The sequence below is a fragment of the Babylonia areolata genome, chromosome 23 (genome assembly GCF_041734735.1).
Source record: "Babylonia areolata isolate BAREFJ2019XMU chromosome 23, ASM4173473v1, whole genome shotgun sequence".
Classification (NCBI taxonomy): domain Eukaryota; kingdom Metazoa; phylum Mollusca; class Gastropoda; order Neogastropoda; family Buccinidae; genus Babylonia; species Babylonia areolata.
This window is the reverse complement of record NC_134898.1, coordinates 25,720,026-25,741,310: the sequence shown is the minus strand read 5'-3', so window position 1 is coordinate 25,741,310 and position 21,285 is coordinate 25,720,026. Positions and strand designations below refer to the sequence as shown.

At 41.4% G+C, this 21,285-nt stretch overlaps 1 protein-coding gene across 1 annotated transcript in view; it reads right to left on the bottom strand.

Annotated features, from left to right (window-relative positions):
* Positions 1–21,285, bottom strand: part of LOC143298129 (uncharacterized) — a 212,710-nt gene that overhangs the window by 39,648 nt on the left and 151,777 nt on the right. Inside the window, exons 79-83 of the mRNA XM_076610849.1 lie at positions 20,941–20,961; positions 11,965–12,158; positions 4,597–4,725; positions 2,345–2,453; positions 1,076–1,261 (exon numbers count right to left, since the gene is read on the bottom strand). Coding sequence (XP_076466964.1) covers positions 1,076–1,261; positions 2,345–2,453; positions 4,597–4,725; positions 11,965–12,158; positions 20,941–20,961 — 639 coding nt within the window. The remainder of the gene's footprint in view (positions 1–1,075; positions 1,262–2,344; positions 2,454–4,596; positions 4,726–11,964; positions 12,159–20,940; positions 20,962–21,285) is intronic.

Genomic DNA, 21,285 nt, shown 5'->3' with positions numbered 1-21,285 from the left:
CAATCAATCAATCAACGCACACACACACCCAGACAGTTCTCCCGCTGGGACCGCATCTCCTGTGGGTCAGGTCAGTAAAACACATGGAGGAGGTGGTGGTGGGATGTTGGAACACACACACACACACACACACAAACACACACACACACACACACACTGCCTGACGAGTTTTGTCTGTCCACATGCACGCACACATACACGCTCACACACACACACACACACACACAAACACAATTATCATGCTGCCCCCGCACCACCCCCAGAACACCTCCAATTAAAACTTCTTCAGTGCCAAACCCCACTCCTCCCCCTGACCCCTCCCCCACCACCTCCCCCACCACTTTACCCCCACAACCCTCCCCTACTATCCACCCCACACCTACCCACCTGCTTCCCCCCCAACCACTGCCCCCTACTCCCCCATCACCGCTTCACACCCACCGCTACCCTCTCTCCAATACCTCCCATCACCACCACCCCACTTATACTCCCCCACTACCCTCCACCACCACCCTGCCACTACCCCCAACCACCTGCCCACCACCACCTCATCACTACCTCCCACCAGTTCCCCCCAACCATTACCCCCACCATCACCACTACCCCACAACCACCACCCCCACCACCTCCCCACAACCATTACCACCACCACCACCACCCATCCACTACCCCACCAGCCCCTACCACCACCACCACAACTCCCACAACCACTACCTCCGCACCACCACCACCACCACCACCATTACTCCCACAACCACTACACCCCCCCACCCTTACCCCCACCATCACCACTACCCCACAACCACCACCCCCACCACCTCCCCACAACCATTACCACCACCACCACCACCCATCCACTACCCCCACCAGCCCCCTACCACCACCACCACAACTCCCACAACCACTACCTCCGCACCACCACCACCATTACTCCCACAACCACTACACCCCCCCACCCCCACCCCCACACTTCTCCACCCCACCACAACCCCTTTTTCCCCCTCCTTCCAAAAAGCCAAGAAAGGAATCCAGACAGACACACAGAGAGAGGCCCTGGGACAGAGACTTGACGTACATGGTACTTGACGACGACCAGGTCGCGGCCCTGGAAGAGGTCTGTGAGCCAGTGGAGGGCCCGGGAGGTGGGGTCACAGATGAGGGGCCAGGCCGTGGTGCTGGCCTCCTGCATCAGGAAGCACGAGTTCTCCAGCATCAGCCGCGTCGTGGGCAGCCGCATCATCTCCAACTTCATGATGTCAATCTGTAGGACATCGTTACCGTCGTCATCATCGACGTCATCTTTAACATTGTTACCATCATTATCATCATAGTCATCATCGTTATCATCATCATCATCATCATCATCATCTCCAGCTTCATGATCTCAATCTGTCACGACATCATCATCATCGTCATAGTCATCATCATCATCTTCAGCTTCATGATGTCGATCTGTCAGACATCATCATCATCATCATCGTCATAGTCATCATCATCATCTTGAGCTTCATGATGTTGATCTGTCAGACATCGTTATCATCATCATCATCATCATCAACATCATCTTTATTATTGTTATCACCATTATCATCATAGTCATCATCTTCATCATCACCATTATCATCATCATCATGGTCACCACCACCATCTCCAGCTTGTCAATTTGTCCCATATCATCATCGTCATCATCATCATCATCACCATTATCATCATCATCATGGTCACCACCACCATCTCCAGCTTGTCAATTTGTCCCATATCATCATCGTCATCATCATCATCAGCATCACTGTCATCATCGTCGTCATATACATTCATCATCATCATCACCACCATCTCCAGCCTCATGATGCTGATCTGTCACACATCATCATCATCATCATCGTCATCATCATCATCAACGTCATCTTTGTCCTCATCATCCCCAGCTTCACGATGTCAATCTGACAGTGATCATAACAACTGTAGTGCCTGTTCAGATTTCCTGCTCCTGGCACATTAGAAAAGAAAAAATTCATATCATTCAAATACTAGGGAAATCACACACACACACACACACACACACACACACACACACACACACACAAACACACACACACACACACACACACACACACACACACACACACAATCTGAGAGACAGACAGACAGACAGACAGCAGCAATAAAGAGCAAACAGTGTTTGAACCAGAAAGTTTTCAAAGATTTTATGACGATGACACAAGGCTCTCTCCATGACATTGGGGGGGAAAGTGTGTTGCAGACAGTGTGTGTGTGTGTGTGTGTGGGAGCGACGGGGGTGGGGTGGGGTATGTTTGAAAGGAAAAGGACCAGTGGCACTGACCGGGGTGTAGAGGAAGTCAATCAGCTCCATGTTGCGGAACAGCAGATTCTTGTGCAGTGGCAGACCGTGGTGCTCACACACCTGCATGAAGAATTCGCCCATCCGTAACCTGCAACAGGCAGTTTCAGTGTCAGTTTCAGTATGCCAAAGCAAGAACTCACCCATCCATAACCTGCAACAGGCAGTTTCAGTGTCAGTTTCAGTACGCCAAAGCAAGAACTTGCCCATCCGTAGCCTGCAACATGACAGGCAGTGTCAGTATGCCAAAACAAGAACTCGTCCATCTGTAGTCTACAACAGGCAGTTTCAGTGTCAGTTTCTCAAGGAGGCATCACTGCGTTCAGAAAAATCCATATGTATGTATGATAGTCAATCATGTTCAATATGACCATCAGAACAGTAGAGGAGGTAACTGCCGTCCTGACTATATGAGCTAGAATTTAATTATAGTGGAAAGTGTCTCGCCCAAGTTACATCCCTACTCGCTCGGCCAAGAGGGTTTTGGGACAGTTGGCAGCAGGTTGGTTCCCAAAGGCCAACTAGCCCCCAAGGCTGCAGCACTAAGAGCCGGTGCAATTTTGCCTCCTAGTTTGAGAGTCATAGTCCTTCACAAAAGACAGCTGTAAATGATTTTCCCCTGCAATGAAGAAAACCATTGATAATACAGCTCTCACTGTGCTGTTGGCCCAACTGTAAACTTACGTCAATCTATGATATAAGCTAAGTGTTGGGATCCATATATACACTGCATCACATCTGCTCAGCAGATGCCAAACCCACAGCATAACCAAGAGCACTTTGCCAGGCCTTGTGTGTAAGCATATGTATCTGTGTGCCTAACAAGAGTGGATTTCTGCTGCAGAATTTTGCCCGAGGATGACATCTTTTGTTGCCGTGATCTCTTTTTAAGTGCGCCAAGTGTGTGCTGCAAATAGGACCTTGGTTTTTTCGTTTCATCCGAATGGCTAGATGCCCAGTTTGATTTTCCAGTCCTTCTTCTTCTTCTTCTTCTTCTGCGTTCGTGGGCTGCAACTCCCACGTTCACTCGTATGCATACGGGTGGGCTTTTACGTGTATAACCGTTTTTACCCCGCCATGTAGGCAGCCATACTCCATTTTCGGGGGTGTGCATGCTGGGTATGTTCTTGTTTCCATAACCCACCGAACGCTGACATGGATTACAGGATCTTTAACGTGCGTATTTGATCTTATGCTTGCGTATACACACGAAGGGGGTTCAGACACTAGCAGATCTGCACATATGTTGACCTGGGAGATCGTAAAAATCTCCACCCTTCACCCACCAGGCGCCGTCACCGTGATTCGAACCCGGGACCCTCAGATTGACAGTCCAATGCTTTAACCACTCGGCTATTGCGCCCGTCGATTTTTTCCAGTCCAACTTGGGAGAAAGGGTGAGAGCAGGACTAGAATGCAGACCCTCACTGACACTGTATTGGCAGATAAGCATCTTAAAACCACTCTGCCACACCCCTCTTACACGCAATCAGATGATAGCTTGGTTTGATGTCTTCTGGGGCTCAGGGTGGGTTTTTCTTCTTCATTTTATTTCATTTTATTTTACTTTTTTTTTTTTAAAGGTCTTATGAAAGTCATGCATGAACCAAACTTGACATTGGTAAGAAACTTTGTTTAAAAGATGAAGCATGTCTGAAACTCAACAAAGGTACAAAATTTTGTTCTGAGAAATGAAACACATTTGAGTGGGAAAAAAATATATTGGTTTTGATTTTCAACAATTTTTTTTTCTTATTCTTCAAGTAGATATGACATACTGACTTTTTTTGGGGGGCAAGGGGGGAGGTGGGGGGGGGGTGGGGGGGGAGGCAGTCAAGGAGGGGGGCAATTTTGACCTGTGTGTACTTGTCATGTGATAATATACACTGGTGACAATTGGAACTGACTGGCACAGAACCAGGATGACTGGAGTGTAGTTTCTGGCGGTCTGTGTCCCACGATGGGTAACAGGTGTAGGTTCATTATTTGTGATATACGCAAAGGATTTTTTTTTCAAATGTTGCTGTAAGTAAATTCATTAAATCTGAAAATGTCTAGATACTCTTTTTTTGGGGGGGGTTAAAAGATGTTTGTTTGTGTTTTCTCAACTTCTGCGTCACCCTGTTTGTGCATTTGGAAACGTTTAATCCGGGAATGAAACCATTATTAAAAGAAATAAATTTAAAAGTAAATTTAAAAACAAAGAAAGAAAGAAACTGTGAACAAGCAGTGACCTGGTATCCACATTGACGGCCCCACTGTATGTGAGGAATCCGGCGGCTGTCAGACAGTTGGCGATCAGCAGCTCGTTGCTGCTGTTCTCCTTCACATTCTGGCGCCAACACCCCTCCTGGTCCTTCAGGCTGCACACACACACACACACACACACACACACGGCGCCATCACCACTTTTACCTCCCCCTAAGACACCATCACTGTTACCTCCCCCTAAGAGACCACCACTGTTACCTCCCCCTACGAGACCATCACTGTTACCTCCCCCTAAGACACCATCACTGTTACCTCCCCCTAAGACATCATCACTGTTACCTCCCCCTAGGACACCACCACTGTTACCTCCCCCTAGGACACCACCACTGTTACCTCCCCCTAGGACACCATCACTGTTACCACGGCTGTTTGCCCGAAAGCTTTTAGTTGGGCCAGTTTTCTCTGCTAAAAATAGTAACATGAAACCGGCGCAGCTAAACACCCGCGCGGTACACCACGCGAGCACGGACGGTAATGCCAAGCTGGCCTCTTGTCTGTGCTTCACACACGCGTGCAGACTGAGGCCGAGCTTGATGCAGGGGCAGCAGGGACTTGCGCGCGACGGTACTCTTGAGATAACTGCTATTTATTACTGTAACACTGCCCACACACACGAAAAATGGAAACTGGCAACAATTCAACTGTGTGAAGGGAGCTATTCAAAATGAAACGTAAAACGCACAAAACGTTGTTTTCTAAAACAGGCAGAAATAAGAGAGAGAAAAATGAACAGTATAAATCCACTTCCTCTTCACATTAAGCACTTGAATAACGGAAGTTATCTATTGGTAGAAAAGTTGTTTTTTTACATAAAAAACAAAACAAAAACAAAACAAAACAAACAAAAAAACCCAAAAAAACAAAAAACAAGTGAGTTTCAAGCACTTCTTTTTTAACATATTATAAACAATTTCCACATTTTGAATACAACGTCAGGAAAAAAGCAAACAGTGAGATGAACTAAACACACACACACACATACACACAGAGAGAGAAACAGAGATGGTGGGATGGGTTTTACAACAATTAAATGAGTTCTGAGTTCTCTCTCCCTCTCTCTCTCTCCCTCCCTCCCTCTCTCTCTCTCTCACACACACAAACACCATAAACAGGCACGCGTTGCGCGCGTGCGCACACACACACACACACACTCTCTCTCTCTCTCTCTCTCTTTCACATAATGGCAAATGGGCAGAATAACAAACAAAATCTCAAGACAATGAAAAAAGAAAGGAGATGGATGGAGAGAGAGAGAGGAGCAGTGTCAGACTGTGTGAGGGTGGAAACACCACAGCACACACTGTGACACACACACACACACACACATACACACTGTGACAAACACACACACACACACACACACACACACACACACACACACACACACACACACACACACACATGGTCTGCCTGCAACATGCTTCTAATATGTTGTGCATGCAACATGCATTATTGATAAACAAACAAAAATACGTTTACACCCCCCCCCCCCCCCCCCCCCACACACACACTTTTACATAATGTCAAATGGAAAGAATAACAAAAATTATGATAACATGAAAAAAAAAGAAAATGGATAGGCTGGGATAGAGAGGCGAGCAGTGTCAGATTGTGTGAGGGTGGAAAAACCACAACACACACACACACACACACACACACACACATGATCAGCCTGCAACATGCTTCTAATATGTTATGCATGTAACATGCATTATTGATAATCAGACCAAAATGCATTCACACACACACACACACACACACACACACACACACACACACACACACACATGATCTGCCTGCAACATGCTTCTAATATGTTATGCATGTAACATGCATTATTGATAATCAGACCAAAATGCATTCACACACACGCACACGCACACACACACACACACACACACACACACATGATCTGCCTGCAACATGCTTCTAATATAATACACACATGCTTGTACTCACCAATGGTGAAATGAATGTCTTCTGTTTCCAACAATCAACAGACAACTGCTGCCACATCCGGCACACTGATCACTATATATGTTGACATGATACTCCACAGGTGCATGGTCAAGAATGCAGATAGGACAACTATTGACTCGAGGATACTTTTTCCACCCACCCACCCACCCACACACACATGCAGTATGTACAATTTCAAACAGAAAAACAAACTGATATGAAGACGAGTTATGAGAATAAATCAGACTGATTGCGAACTCAATGTTACTTTTTCAATATATATTGAGACACACACACACACACACACACACACACACACACACACACACTGTATTGCTTGTAATGTTAGGTAGTCATGCTATGCTTTTCTTTCTTTCTTTAATACCTTGTCTTCTATTTTTCTGGGGGCCAGATGGAAAAACAGGTGATTAACCTTACTTTGTTGCGCTGAATAAATATCATTTTGCCTTGCCTTGACACATTCCTAAGTGGACTAAGAAAGTCAAGTGATTATTTTCAGTTGATGACAATCTATCCAATCACTCTTTCTATCTTCTCTTCTTTTGGACTGTGTCATACAGTTTGGGGGATGCCAGGGTCCACTGATCTTTCATCACTTTTGTAAGTCTCTCATTATGTTTTTTTATGGCCCATGAATTGCGCTTCAGCATATTGACAGTGGCATGCATTCCTTCTCCTCCCTGCTCTCCATGTAAGGCTAATCCAAACCCCCACTTCCTTATCCACTCCACACAATGCTCTTCAAGAATGTGCTGTTTTGGTGTGATAATTGCGCAATGACTGAAGTATGACCTGAACACACTCATGTATGTTTTGATGGCCTCTTCAATCTCACCAAGTTCATTTCTGCAGATCGGCTTTTTTGATGATACAAGTTGATGCACCATGGAAAAGTGCTGATTCAGCATGAGTTATTTCCTTCTGATTGCAGTGGCAACTTGGTGAACTTCATGATCATCAGTCAGTTCATATGCTCTCCTTTCTATACTCTCACAAATATCAGTGAATACCATTGGTTGCAAATATTTATTGCAGTGATTGCCAACAAATGTACCACTGAAGTAGGCCTGTCTGCCAATGTTGTATTTGTTCAGCACCTGCTCTATTCTGTCTACAACTGGTCCCTCATGTTTCCTGAAAGGTTGAAGGCCTCTCAAGGAAGGGGTCTTTGTTTTCTGTCTGTCACAGAGGCGCTTCACCTGCCTGACAGCTTTTCTGAATCCTACACTTGTGCCTTTCAGTGATGGATTTTCCTCTTTAGCTAGAGCACATGCTACCCTTTTATCCAGGTCATAGCACTCATCTTCCAAAAGGTCATTGTGCTTTTTCACAATTCCTAAAAGGATGTGAAGGTAGGGTGGAGCCACACGATTCACCTTCATGTCCCAGACATTGGGAAGAACAACATTTCTGAAATTCTTTGCATCTTCTTTCCTTCCACCTGATTCTCTGAACCTGGCATGGTCTCTTCTTATGCTTTTCAGAGTTCTAAGTGGGACTGCCGTCCGGTGTTCAGGACTGATCTGAAATTCTGTTTTTGTGGCTTCACACCAGAGACAAGGATGGCAACTCTGTGCTCCTGACAAACCATACATTTTCGTCAGAAAATCGTAGTCTCCAAAAAGAAACAATTTCACTTTTTTCCCTTTCCAGTCCATCGAGTCAGTGCGCCTGATCTGCTCTCGGAATGGATCTAAAACTCTTCTGATGTTCTCATTGCTGTCTTTGGCTTCTACAATGCAAATCAGGAAGCAATTTTCTTTAGCATTTGGGTGTTCAACATTTCCAACAGACAGAACTAGTTTGAAGCTGCCACCTCCATGATCTCCTCCAATCTTTATCCAAATTTCATCTTGAGGAATGGTGTGATTGTGCCATGTCAGCTTGTTCATTTCTTCATATTGGTTCAGCAGATTGGAGACAAACTTTGGTAAGTCTGCCACACGTGCAACATATCTTGCCTTCACTATGTCTCTGTTTGTCAACTGATCATTAAATATTAGTCTAAGTTGGCTGACGTGGATTTCTCCACACAATAGCTTCTGTTGAAATTCTCTCTCTTTTTGTTCAGTTTCAAATGTTATCCCTAATTTTCTAGTCTGCTTCTTTAGCATCCTCAGTTTTGTCCAGCTCAGTGATAATGTCGTTCTGAGTTTCACTGCCTGCGTGGAATCAATGTGTCCCTTCCCACACCCAGCAACTTCCAATATTTCTGTCCGTTTCCTTTTCTTCGTGAATCGCAGCCCTGTGCTTTGCTGCTTTATCAAGTCAGCCTCTGAAGAACCCGAAGTTTCTTTCCGAATACTATTCAGCTGATTCATTCTTTTTTTCCTTGTTGGAATACTGGCAATGGCTGAAGGTTTTCTAGGTATGGTGATTTTTTTTTAGCACGAGTGGCTGACCCCCTGTTTTACAAACCACAGTCTGTTTATCACTTGACTCTGCCATTGTTTTGCGAATGAAGAGGGTCATATATTTTTTTTCAATATCTGTCAGTTCCAGTGATCTTTGCACCTGTTCAAATGGACGTACTTGTTTCGTGTTGTCAGTCTGAGATGACCTGTCTTTCACTGTTGCATTTGAATGCAGTTTAGTTGCCTGTTCTGTTTGCTTTCCATTCACCATGTCCTTAGACTTATCTGTGTCACTTATGCCAATTTCACTGCTACCACTGGCACTCTTCTGTAGGCTACGATCATCTAGATATTCACGAAGACACCTCCTTACTGCAGGTTTCACATGAGGTGTCGAAGACACTTCTGGCTCAAACTGTGAGTTTGATTCAGTGACACTGCTGTCACATAATCGTTCATTTATGCTGCCATTACAGATGTTCTCACTGACATCAGTGACATTCTCAGTCTCACTGCTGCTGCTGATACTACTGTTATCACAAACTGTGTCACTGACTGTGCTGTCATTAATATTTTTGTTTGCTGTGGAAATGCTGCTTTCACAAGCTTTGTCACTGGCAAAACTGAAATCTGTGTGACAAACACTTTCATCTGTGTCAGTGACATTGCTGTTAACAACTTTGTCATTTACAGTGACAGCAGTGAGACTGCTATTGCAGACATTTTCATGTGCTGCAGTCATGGTGTTGGCACAAGCCTTATCTACAACAGTGTCAGTGTTGTCAAAAAGCTCAACTGTGTTACTGGTACTACCATCAGCCACATACACCTCTCTAGAACTGACTGGAAAGTTCCGATTTGTAGATGTCAGTTTCTGGGATTTTTTAACACGTTTGAATGGTTTGGACCTCTCCAGAAAGGCATGACATACAGAACAATCAGCTTCTCCAATTGTGGGGTCAAACTGTGTCCATACACTGTGTGTGCTTTCAATCTGCTCTTTTACTGTGTGTAGAACACCTTGTGATGGAACTGCAGTTTTTTGTATATTCTTCAAACGCCAATAACATTTGCTACACAATGTATCAGAGTACAATTTCCCATTTGTTTCCTCAGAAATTGCAAGTCCGTACAACTGTTGCAATTCTGATGCATACGTTTTGCAAAGATACACAGGCTGTTTACTTTTAATTTGTCTTGTTCTGCTGACACATATTCTGCATAAGGAGTTCAGTCTGAGCATGTGGCTACTTTCTGTGTGTTGAAGTGATGCCATGCTGCACACACACACACACACACACACACGAGAGAGAGAGAGAGAGAGATCGAGTGAGAGGAGAGAGGAAGAGGGAGAGTGGTTACACAGAATTAAGTAACGCACGTTAACTACAGTTAGTACAAAATAAACTATTTGTGAGAGAATTGGAACTTAAATAATGCTTCAGTTAAGCAATGTGGAAATAGGTCACATATGAACAAACCGCGTTCTGCGGATGGCAACGTATGCTTGCGTGCTGAATCGCCCTTACTGTGGCTGGCACCACCTACGATTCACACCACGCGCAGGGCGCCACGCAAGCCGAACCTTGACCTCTACAAAATGGCGCGCGCTTTGATTTTCGCTAAAGTTAACAGAATTTATACCTCTTTATGTGCAGGATAATATTATAACTCGAAAATCAAATTTTGACTACAAAGAGATGAGACACCAAATATAAATCTGCAGAACTTAGCACATTAAACGTTGTGTCCTTCAGTCACAAATCACTTGCAAACATAGTCACCACGTGAGGATTTTTTCACTTTTCACACATGCCATAGAGCGTCACTTTCAACACAGGCATTGAGTGTTGAGCCCTGGATTCCAACACAGTGTTGAAACTCGAAATATTTGATCACCTGCTCACAAAGTTTACACATCCAGGTACTTGAATGCATCAAGGTATAATCACCACAGAAGCTCGTTTTCCGCAAAAACGGGTAATATAATCAGATGTCAGTGAAAAAATACAACGAACGTCCTGCTGTAAGCATGGAAGCGCTGTACTCTGCCACTGACCAGATGTCTGGAACCAACCCGCACTGCGTGCGCGCGGCAACCAGTGCAAAGGTACTGGCTAATTTTAGTACTCTGCTGCCTCAGCAACTAAGTTCTGTGAAAACTAAATGGCTCGGTTTCTGTAGGCAGCGAACAGCCGTGTTACCTCCCCCTAGGACACCACCACTGACAGATAATGTTGAGTCAAGTGAATGGCCTTTGTTGAACTGAAAAAACAAAAAATCTTTTGTCTCTTTGCCTCATCTGCATTTCTACACATCCCCTCCCCCACCACTACACCCTGCACAATTTCCACCACCACCACCACTAACCTCCTCCCCCCACCCCCACCCTCCACCACCACTACCCCCCTACCACTACATCCCCACCATTCCCCCACCACCACCACCACCACTACCCCCTGACCCCCACCACTAGCTCCCCACCACTTGCCCCCAACACCACTACCCCCTCCCCTCCTCCACCACTACCCACCCCCACTACTACCTTCCTCTCCCACACCACCACCTCTTGACACTACCCGCCACCACTTCCCCACCCACCATTTATTTTATGTCCCCCCCCCCACCCCCACCCCCCTCTGGGAGCACTGAAACATTACACACAGGCATCTTTTACACATGTCACCAGATAAAAACAAGTCATTTCCAAAACTAAGCAACCAAAACAAACAAACAAACAAAAAAAGCCACAAGAACAGAAGACCCCTTAGCATGAAGTTTCAGTTTCATTTTCAAAGTGTCAGAAAAGAAGAAGAAGAAGAAGAAGAAAGAGAAAATTAATAAACAAAAATAAAATAAAACAAAATAAAATAGATTAAAGTGAAATGAAAAAAAAAAAAAAATCAAATTTTAATCAAATCAAATTAAAAAAAACAAAAACAAACAAGAACAAAATAAAAAGAAGCACAAAACACAAGAGACACTCCCCCAACTCACCTCTCCACCATCTCGGAGGCGGCCTTGAGTCGCTCGTTCATGGACTGCAGCTCCATGTGGAGGGAATGCTTTTCCACCACGGCCTGGTCAAACTGCACCTGCAGGCTGTTCACCTCCTCCTGCAGCCTGGGCAGGTCCGCCTCACTCAGCTCCTCCTCTGGCTCCTCTTCCTTCTTCTCCTCCTCCTCTTTCGGCTGCAGGAGGGTGGTAGTAAAGGGAGGGAAGGGGGGTGTGTGGTTTAGTATCGTTCTGTATCATTTCATATCAGGGTGAAGCATCATTCTCTATCATCTCTTCTCAAGGTACAGCATCATTCTCTATCATCTCTTCTCAAGGTACAGCATCATTCTCTACCATCTCTTCTCAAGGTACAGCATCATTCTCTATCATCTCTTCTCAAGGTACAGCATCATTCTCTATCATCTCTTCTCAAGGTACAGCATTGTTCTCTATCATCTCTTCTCAAGGTACAGCATCATTCTCTATCATCTCTTCTCAAGGTACAGCATCATTCTCTATCATCTCTTCTCAAGGTACACCATCATTCTCTATCATCTCTTCTCAAGGTACAGCATCATTCTCTATCATCTCTTCTCAAGGTACACCATCATTCTCTATCATCTCTTCTCAAGGTACAGCATCATTCTCTATTATCTCTTCTCAAGGTACAGCATTATTCTTGACCATCTCTTATCAAGGTACACCATCGTTCTCTTGTCATTTCTTATCAAGGTACAGCACCATTCTCAACCATCTCTTATCAAGGTACACCATCATTTTATATTATCTCTTATCAAGGTACAGCACCATTCTCTTACCATTTCTTATCATCTCTTATCAAAGTATAGCACTATTCTCTTGCCATTTCTTATCAAGGTACAGCATCATTCTCTGCCATTTCTTATCAAGGTACAACATCGTTCTCTGCCATTTCTTATCAAGGTACATCATTCTCTTCCATTTCTTATCAAGGTACAGCATGGTTCTCTTGCCATTTCTTATTAAGGTAGAGCATCATTCTCTTGCTATTTCTTTTCAAGGTACGGCATTATTCTCTTGCCATTTCTTATCAAGGTATAGCATTGTTCTCTTGCCATTTCTTATCAAGGCAGAGCACCATTATCTGCCATTTCTTATCAAGGTACAGCATCATTCTCTATTATCTCTTCTCAAGGTGCACCATCATTCTCTTGCCATTTCTTATCAAGGTACAACATCATTCTCTATCATCTCTTATCAAGCCACAGCATTGTTCTCAACCATCTCTCATCAAGGTACAGCATTGTCCATCTCTCATCAAGGTACATTATTGTTTTTGACCATCTCTCATCAAGGTACAGCATTGTTTTTGACCATCTCTCATCAAGGTACAGCATTGTTTTTGGCCATCTCTCAGCAAGGCACAGCATCATTCTCTTGCCATTTCTTATCAAAGTGAAGTTTGGAAAAGATTTTTTCTTTCTTTTTTTTTTCTTTTTTTTAAGTAATAACTATTAAACTAACAGAAATGGTTGAGGCGAGCTTTAGCTCTGTACTTTTATCATTTTTTTTGTACAGGCATGGCATCATTCTCTCTTAATTCTTACCAAAATGAATTTCAAGAAGGCTTTATATTAACTACCAAACTAACAGAAATGTTTATGGAGTGGTTTAGCACTGTTCTCTACCATCTCTTATCAAAGCAAATTGAAAATAAGCTATTTTTCCTAAATGTAATAAACAACAGAAATGTTTAACATCTACCATCTTTAACCCAAAGTGAATCTTAAAAAAAACTTTCTGAAATGTAATAACTTTCAGACATATTTAACCTGTGTGTTGATCATGACCATCATTTGTTGAACTGAATTTCTAAAAGTTTTTTTTCTTTTTAATATAAAAACTATTTAAAAAAAATGGTTAACTGTATATCATTCTCTACCACCTCTTATCAAAATGATTTTTGGTTTTTTTTTAAGGGCATTTTTGAAATGCAATAAATGGTTAAGGAGTGGTTTAGCACTGAGCTATGCCTTCTCTTATCAAAGTGATTTTTAAAGGTTTTCTCAGTGTAACAACTACCTGAAACAGTTAACCTATGTATCATTCTCTACCATCTCTTATCAAAGCGACTTTAGAAAAATGCTTTTTAGAGATGCTGTAAATACCAAAAATGGTCCACATGTGTATATAACGTCTCCCCACCCCCAACCCCCACCCCCCCTGTCCCCACACCCTCTTCATCTGGGCTATGACCTAATGAATAAATCATCTGTATCCATCTCTCTCTCCCTGTCTCAAATTATATCCAACGTATATCAATATCCCTTTTTTAATTATTTTCTTTTTGCTCAGAACTGTTATTAAAACAAATTTCGATGTTATTTGTGGACAGTTGGTTTCCTCCGTCACCATGTTAATTGTTCAATGAGAAAGATTTTGCATGGCTTTGTATTTTCAAAATAATATATAAAAAACAACAACAGACAGTGGGAAGGAGAGGTGAGAGCGAGGGACAGACAGGCAGACTATCAGATAGAGAAATGGACAGAAAAACACAGCAAGAAGTATGGTTCATAGAAACACAGCAAAATAGAAAAGCTGCAATCTGCATGAATTCAGCTTCAAGATAATGCTGACTGAAAATCAAATCAATGGACTAAAAACCTAATCATAATAAGAGTTTTGAAAACATAATAAGAGTTTTGATCAATAACAATTAAGAAGACAACAAACAAACAAAAATCACACTCCCCCAAGAACCAGCCACAACAAATTCAAACCTATGCTGGAAAAGAATGAGAGAGGCTGGCAGACAGACAGACAGACAGACAGACAGACAGTCACACATACACTCACACTCACACAATATACATACTGCACAATCATTCACCTATGAAGATCAATCAAAACATCTAATTACTGATATCTAACCCATACGAAATAACTACAGACTCATGAGTACTGAAGAAAGGGGAGAAACTGGGACAGACCAAAGGATTATATAATTAGGGAAGGGAGCATTCTACAGACAGCTAGAAGAAGGAAACAATTTAACTTCCACAATGGAAATATACTGAGCAAGGGAGAGAAACAATCTATTGGGAAAGACAGAGAAAGAGAAAGAGGCAAGGAGAGAGAGAGAGAGAGAGAGAGAGAGAGAGAGAGAGAGAGAGAGAGAGAGAGAGAAACAGACAAGCTTTCCCCCAATATATTAATGAAACCACATTCCATAAAACTAGTAAAGTAAAGCCAACACCCTTAATTCACAGCACCACTACCCTGTCAGTAACACAACCAACCCATCCCCTACACCATTTCACAACAGAAAGACACCCTTTAAGAAAAAAAAAATTTTTAAGAATTATTGTAGAGATCACAAAAACAACACTTTAAAAACACATCAAGAAAATAAAAAGAACTCATAAAGATCTTTCTTCTAATTTCAGACCTTATTGTCTTCAACCTCAAGCCTTACACACCAAAAAAGTGAATAAATCAATAAATGAGTATATATATATACATGTGTGTGTGTGTGTGTGTGTGTGTGTGTGTGTGTGTGTGTGTGTGTGTGTTGATAAATTGATAAATAAATAAATAAACAATAAAATGCCAACAACTGGCCACCATACAGGGAATTCCAGTGTGGACAATGCAGGTGAGGTAATCAGTGCAGATATATGTAGTGGTGCTTTCAGTCATCAAAACTCATGTGTGCAGTTTCAAACATTGTGTCACACATAAAAAAAACCCCAACAATTTTGTATGAAAATAGCATCTACATGTGATTTCATTTCACACTCTGGGTGTGTGGAAAATCCTGTGGTTGTGTGCTTAAAAGCTCTGAAAAATATTCATTATTTTCACTTCACACACAGACCCCCTCACTCATACACATGCACTACACACACACACACTCTCTCTCTCTCTCTCTCTCTCTCTCTCTCTCTCTCTCTCTCACTCTCTCTCTCTCTTTCACACACACACACACACACACTGACACACACTCCTGTTGGTTTTACAGAATTACAAAACCTTTCTGTGTTTACCGCTGTCGGTAATGTGTTTTGTTCATCCTTCACTGATTTCCTCCCTTCTTTCACTTCTCTTTCACTCTGATCTAGACATTACAGGAAAACAGGCGACTGCCTTCTTCTTCTCCTTCTTCATTCACGGGCTGTGACTCTCACAGTCACTCGAATACACGAGCTGGGTTTTTAAATGTATGGCTGTTTATACCCAGCGCCATGCAGGAAGTCAATTCTCCATTCTCTCGGGGAAGTTGCTGCTAACAAACTGAACTATAACCCCCGTGAATGGTGAACATTGTAACAACTGCTGTTGTGACAATCTCTTGCTCATCAGATCTTTCTCCAAAACAGATAAAGACTACAAAAAAAAAAAAAAAAAGAATTGTAATCATATTCTTTCTTTTCAAAAATTTAACCATAATTATCTGATTCTTTTCAAACTGTCTGAAAGTTATTGGAAGCTGTGTCCCTCCCACCCCCAACCCAAGAACAAAAACAAAAACAAAAAAAAACAAAAAAAAAAGTGCTGGGTGTCTTTCAGACAAAGTATTACGATATTATAGGATGACAGACAGAAAACAAGTCACCAATGTGAAGCCCCCACAAATAAGGCAAAACTACAACATGGACTCCAGAAAAAAACAAACACCATATAGCCTCAGCAATGAAATAATGAAAATAACATGAAATGATGGAACAAGACTGATGCGAAAACACAAATGAACAAACAGGCAAATAAACTGATAACTAAACAACCAACCCCCCAAAAGCTGTACATACATGATTTTCTTTTCTAAACAAACAATCAAACAACAAACAAACAATAAACAAATAAATAAATAAATGAATAAATAAATAAATACATAAAATTGAATAAATGATTACATACAGAAATAAATAAATGATAAATGAATGAATTTCAAAAAATTACATATATGCATTATATAAACACCAAAAAAAAGGAAGGCACACACACGAAGTGTTCTTCTCTAGGGTTCTAACATCCTGTGACAGTGACCAGGTACCGCCACATATCATACAACGGATGGCAAAAGCAGTGAGATGAACCCACACAGACCTAACACCACCCACGAGCTGACAACATCTTCAGAGGGCTTCCATCAAGGCCAAGTATTTCTATGACTCGTTAGGTACAGGTCAAGTCTTACAAGCACAGGTGCAACAAACCACCCGACAGCAGTAACATTAACATGTGATTGTGAACTAACGTTGACGACTGAAACCTTGGTTACTCTAGATATGTCAAAGGAAATATAATAAAGCATCTTTCTAAAAAAAAAAAAAAATGCTTTTTTCTGAATTAGATATAATGCTTGTCTTCTACATATTTTAAAATTATAAATCAGATGTTGTGAATTATTTCCATGTTTGTTTGGGGGTTTTGTGGTTATTGTTTTTACAAATATGTTTGCTTCTTACAGTTTAAAAAAACAACAACAAAAAACAACTGAACAGTGTGCCTCCACCAAGTTCAAAATGCGTTTGACAAAAAAATACAGTGAAGATGATCGTGTGCATCTTGTCCTACAGATTCTGGTAACCTTTGACATCAGGTTACTGTTTCAGTAGTATCGCTGAATGATCTGAACTGGAAATAGTCCATCCAAATATGGAGAAATAAATGGACCAACAGACAGACAAGCAAACAAACTAAAACAAAGAAAGGAAGCAAACAAACACACACACACACACACAAAGAAAAAAACGAATAAAAGAACGTAATGTCATGGAAGAGAGAGAGAGAAAGACTGAAAACCAACCCCACATGCTTCAGTCTAGTGTTGGCACCAAAGTGTAGAACAACACACAGTGATCCAAGTGACAAGTGATTAAAACAAAACCCCGACAAATTAAAAATGGCTATAATACAAGGCATGCATGTGCAGCTACCTTCTTCACGTTCAAGCCGCGACGCTGTAAGTAAAAACGTGACATGCACATGGGTCAGTCACCTTTTTGTGAGATACAGGCTAGTACACAATGAATTTAAATGGTTTAGAGTGATTATTGTTGTCTACATTGAATTTTTTTTTAAAGCATTATACATTTGATATTTACATACATGCAAGCAAATATCCAACTAAAACAAGAAGTGTCAGATAATATGGCATTGATACAAGGCTAACAAGAAGTGTCAGATAATATGGCATTGATACATGGCTGACGTTCATGGACACACACCATCTCTGCCGTTACGTTAGGTGCATACATATAAATATACATGTTTTGTTAGGTGCGTGTATACATATATATACTCAGGACAGCGCTTAGGTTCCTTAGTAAAGATGACAAAGCCTATATGTTTCTGGAGTGTTCAATCCAGAGACTGACAAAGTGCACAGCCGAAAGATTTACTATTCTGAGCTCAACATTAATATGGATGTGAATTTCTAGCAGCTACTGAATACATGAGTGAGACCGTGAAATGTAATGCTTGTAGCAAAGTATGTGTTAAGTAACTGTTTTGTTTTAAAACAGCACATAACTCTTGTGATTTTTCCTAGCAAATTGACCTTTGCTTCTGAGAGTTTGCCAGATTTTGGCTCTGGGTTTTATTTATTTTGTTGCTTTTTTGTTTGCAAGCTTTGTTTGACGATAACAGATCTCACTGGCATATCTAGAACCCAAAACCTTCATGTCTTCCCATGCATTCCCATGTAATCTTACACATATTTATTCACCTACACATATATTTGTCTTGTTTTCCCTCTGTAACCGTTTTCGGTCTTTTCTCCTTTTTGCTGTCTGTCATTCTTTCTTCTTCTTCATTCACAGACTGCGACTCCCATGTTCATGAGCATACATGAGTATGCTTTATGTGTGTGACAGTTTTTCACTCCTGCCATGTAGGCAGTCATACTCCATTTACAGAGGGGAGGGGAGGTGGGGGGCAACTTGACCCAGATTCAAATCCAGGGCCCTCAGACTGACAGTCCGATGCTTTAAACATTCGGCTGTTGTGCCCATCAACATTCTTTCTGAAAAATCAGACTGACAGTCGCATGCTTTAAACATTCGGCTGTTGTGCCCATCAACATTCTTTCTGAAAAATCAGACTGACAGTCCGATGCTTTAAACATTCAGCTGTTGTGCTCATCAACATTCTTTCTGAAAAACCAGACTGACAGTCGCATGCTTTAAACATTCGGCTGTTGTGCCCATCAACATTCTTTCTGAAAAATCAGACTGACAGTCCCATGCTTTAAACATTCGGCTGTTGTGCCCATCAACATTCTTTCTGAAAAATCAGAATGACAGTCCAATGCTTTAAACATTCGGCTGTTGTGCCCATCAACATTCTTTCTGAAAAATCAGACTGACAGTCCGATGCTTTAAACATTCGGCTGTTGTGCCCATCAACATTCTTTCTGAAAAATCTGTCCCCTCTGGCAATGCTGGTAGTGGTGTTTTTTAAAGTCTTTAAAAAAAAAAAAAAAAAAAATTACCAAAGAGATGAAGGTTTTCTTTTCGATTGAGACTGACTGGCTGGTTGGTTAAATGAACAAATGCATGGAACAGTTACTACAGATACTACAAAGAAGGAGCTCATTTAATAATACAAAAACAAAATTGAGGAAATGTGCATATTAAAGAAACAAAAAATGGAGATTCAAGAACTGGAGGAAACAAAAGTTGAAAACTTAAAAATCAAAATAAAGACAAAGGTAGAACACAAAAGACAGAATGAAACAGGAGCACATGCAACAATACAGTTGCTACATTGTCAGAACAGTCCATCTCTATCAACATACAGGAAACAGCAGGAGAGAGTGTAAACACATGTATGTATAAACACACCCTCACATACACACAAGCACACACACACATACATGCAAACAACCATTTACAAATGTGTACACACATACACATACGCACAGACACACACTGACTAACATCTCTCTCTCTCTCTCTCTCTCTCTCTCTCTCTCTCTCTCTCTCTCTCTCTCTCTCTCTCTCTCTCTCTCTCTCTCTCTCTCACACACACACACACATGGTCATGAGAAATCTCAGTCAAACTTCTAATGAACAAATACTGAAAGAAATGAAAATTAAGTAAAAAATAAAAGTAGACCTAAAAAAAAAAAGAAGAAGAAAAAAGATACATCAATGAATGTGAAGACAATATGGAGAAAATTCCACAAGTCAAATAAAAAAAATTACAACTAACAGCTCAGCTGTAACTACTACAGATGACCATGAAATTCAACTTGTTTTTTTTCATGAGAGGATAGTAATCTTGGGATTAGAATACTGGTGACTTTTTTCTTCTTTATCAACTTCAAGACTGATGACGGTGACAGAAAGAAGATGATACACTGAAGAATTCAAAAGTTCATTTCAGGCATGAAGAAAAGTTCTCCATTCAAACAAATACAATTTTAGTTCACATTTAAAACAGCAGCAAACTTTGAACATTACCAAATTTTACAGTCCAGCTGGACATTTGCTTCAAACTTTTCTAATAAATTCGCAGCTTACAAGGCACCAAGATGCTCTTTGACTTTTTCTCTTTTTTTCTTTTTTTTTCTTTTTTTTTTTAAACGATCTAAAATCACACAATGTAAACTGGCATTAAAGCAAAGCGAGTTTTTAAAACATCCTTATTAATGTTTATTCCACATCACTGTTCTTGTTGTTGTTGTTGTTTTGTTTTTCCTATAATGTTTTGAGTTGACAACACAACTGACAAAGAACAACAACAACAAAAACAGGTACAGGAAGGAAAACTTGTAGTGTATTTTCAATCACACAGTTCCCCGTAGTCCCAAAATCACCACCTCACATAGTACATGCACTAAAATGACATCTTAAGATTAACCCAACTTTCGAAATGAATGAGGGGGTGAAAACAAAATAACAAAATGAGAGAGAGAGAGAGAGAGAGAAATGAAATAATAAAAAAGGAAAATGGAGCTGAAAAAAGACTCAGAGCACTACTGTTTACCTTGGCCTTCCTCAGCCTTGCCTGGATTGAGCATGAATATTCATTAAAAGGCGTGAACATGGCCTCTCTCTCTCTCTCTCTCTCACACACATACACACACAGCTGCCTGGATAAAGCATGAATATTCATTAAAAGGCGTGAACATGGCCTCTCTCTCTCTCTCTCTCTCTCTCTCACACACACACACACATTGCAAAGCTTTCTATGAATTCTGACTACAACCTCTCAACATTTCTCTGAAAAACTCACACCTTTGTTGCCTAAATAATGAAATAAAATAGAAAAAAAAAATAAAGAAGGCTTGCAGAAAAACAAGACAAACATATGGACAAACAGAGACACAGA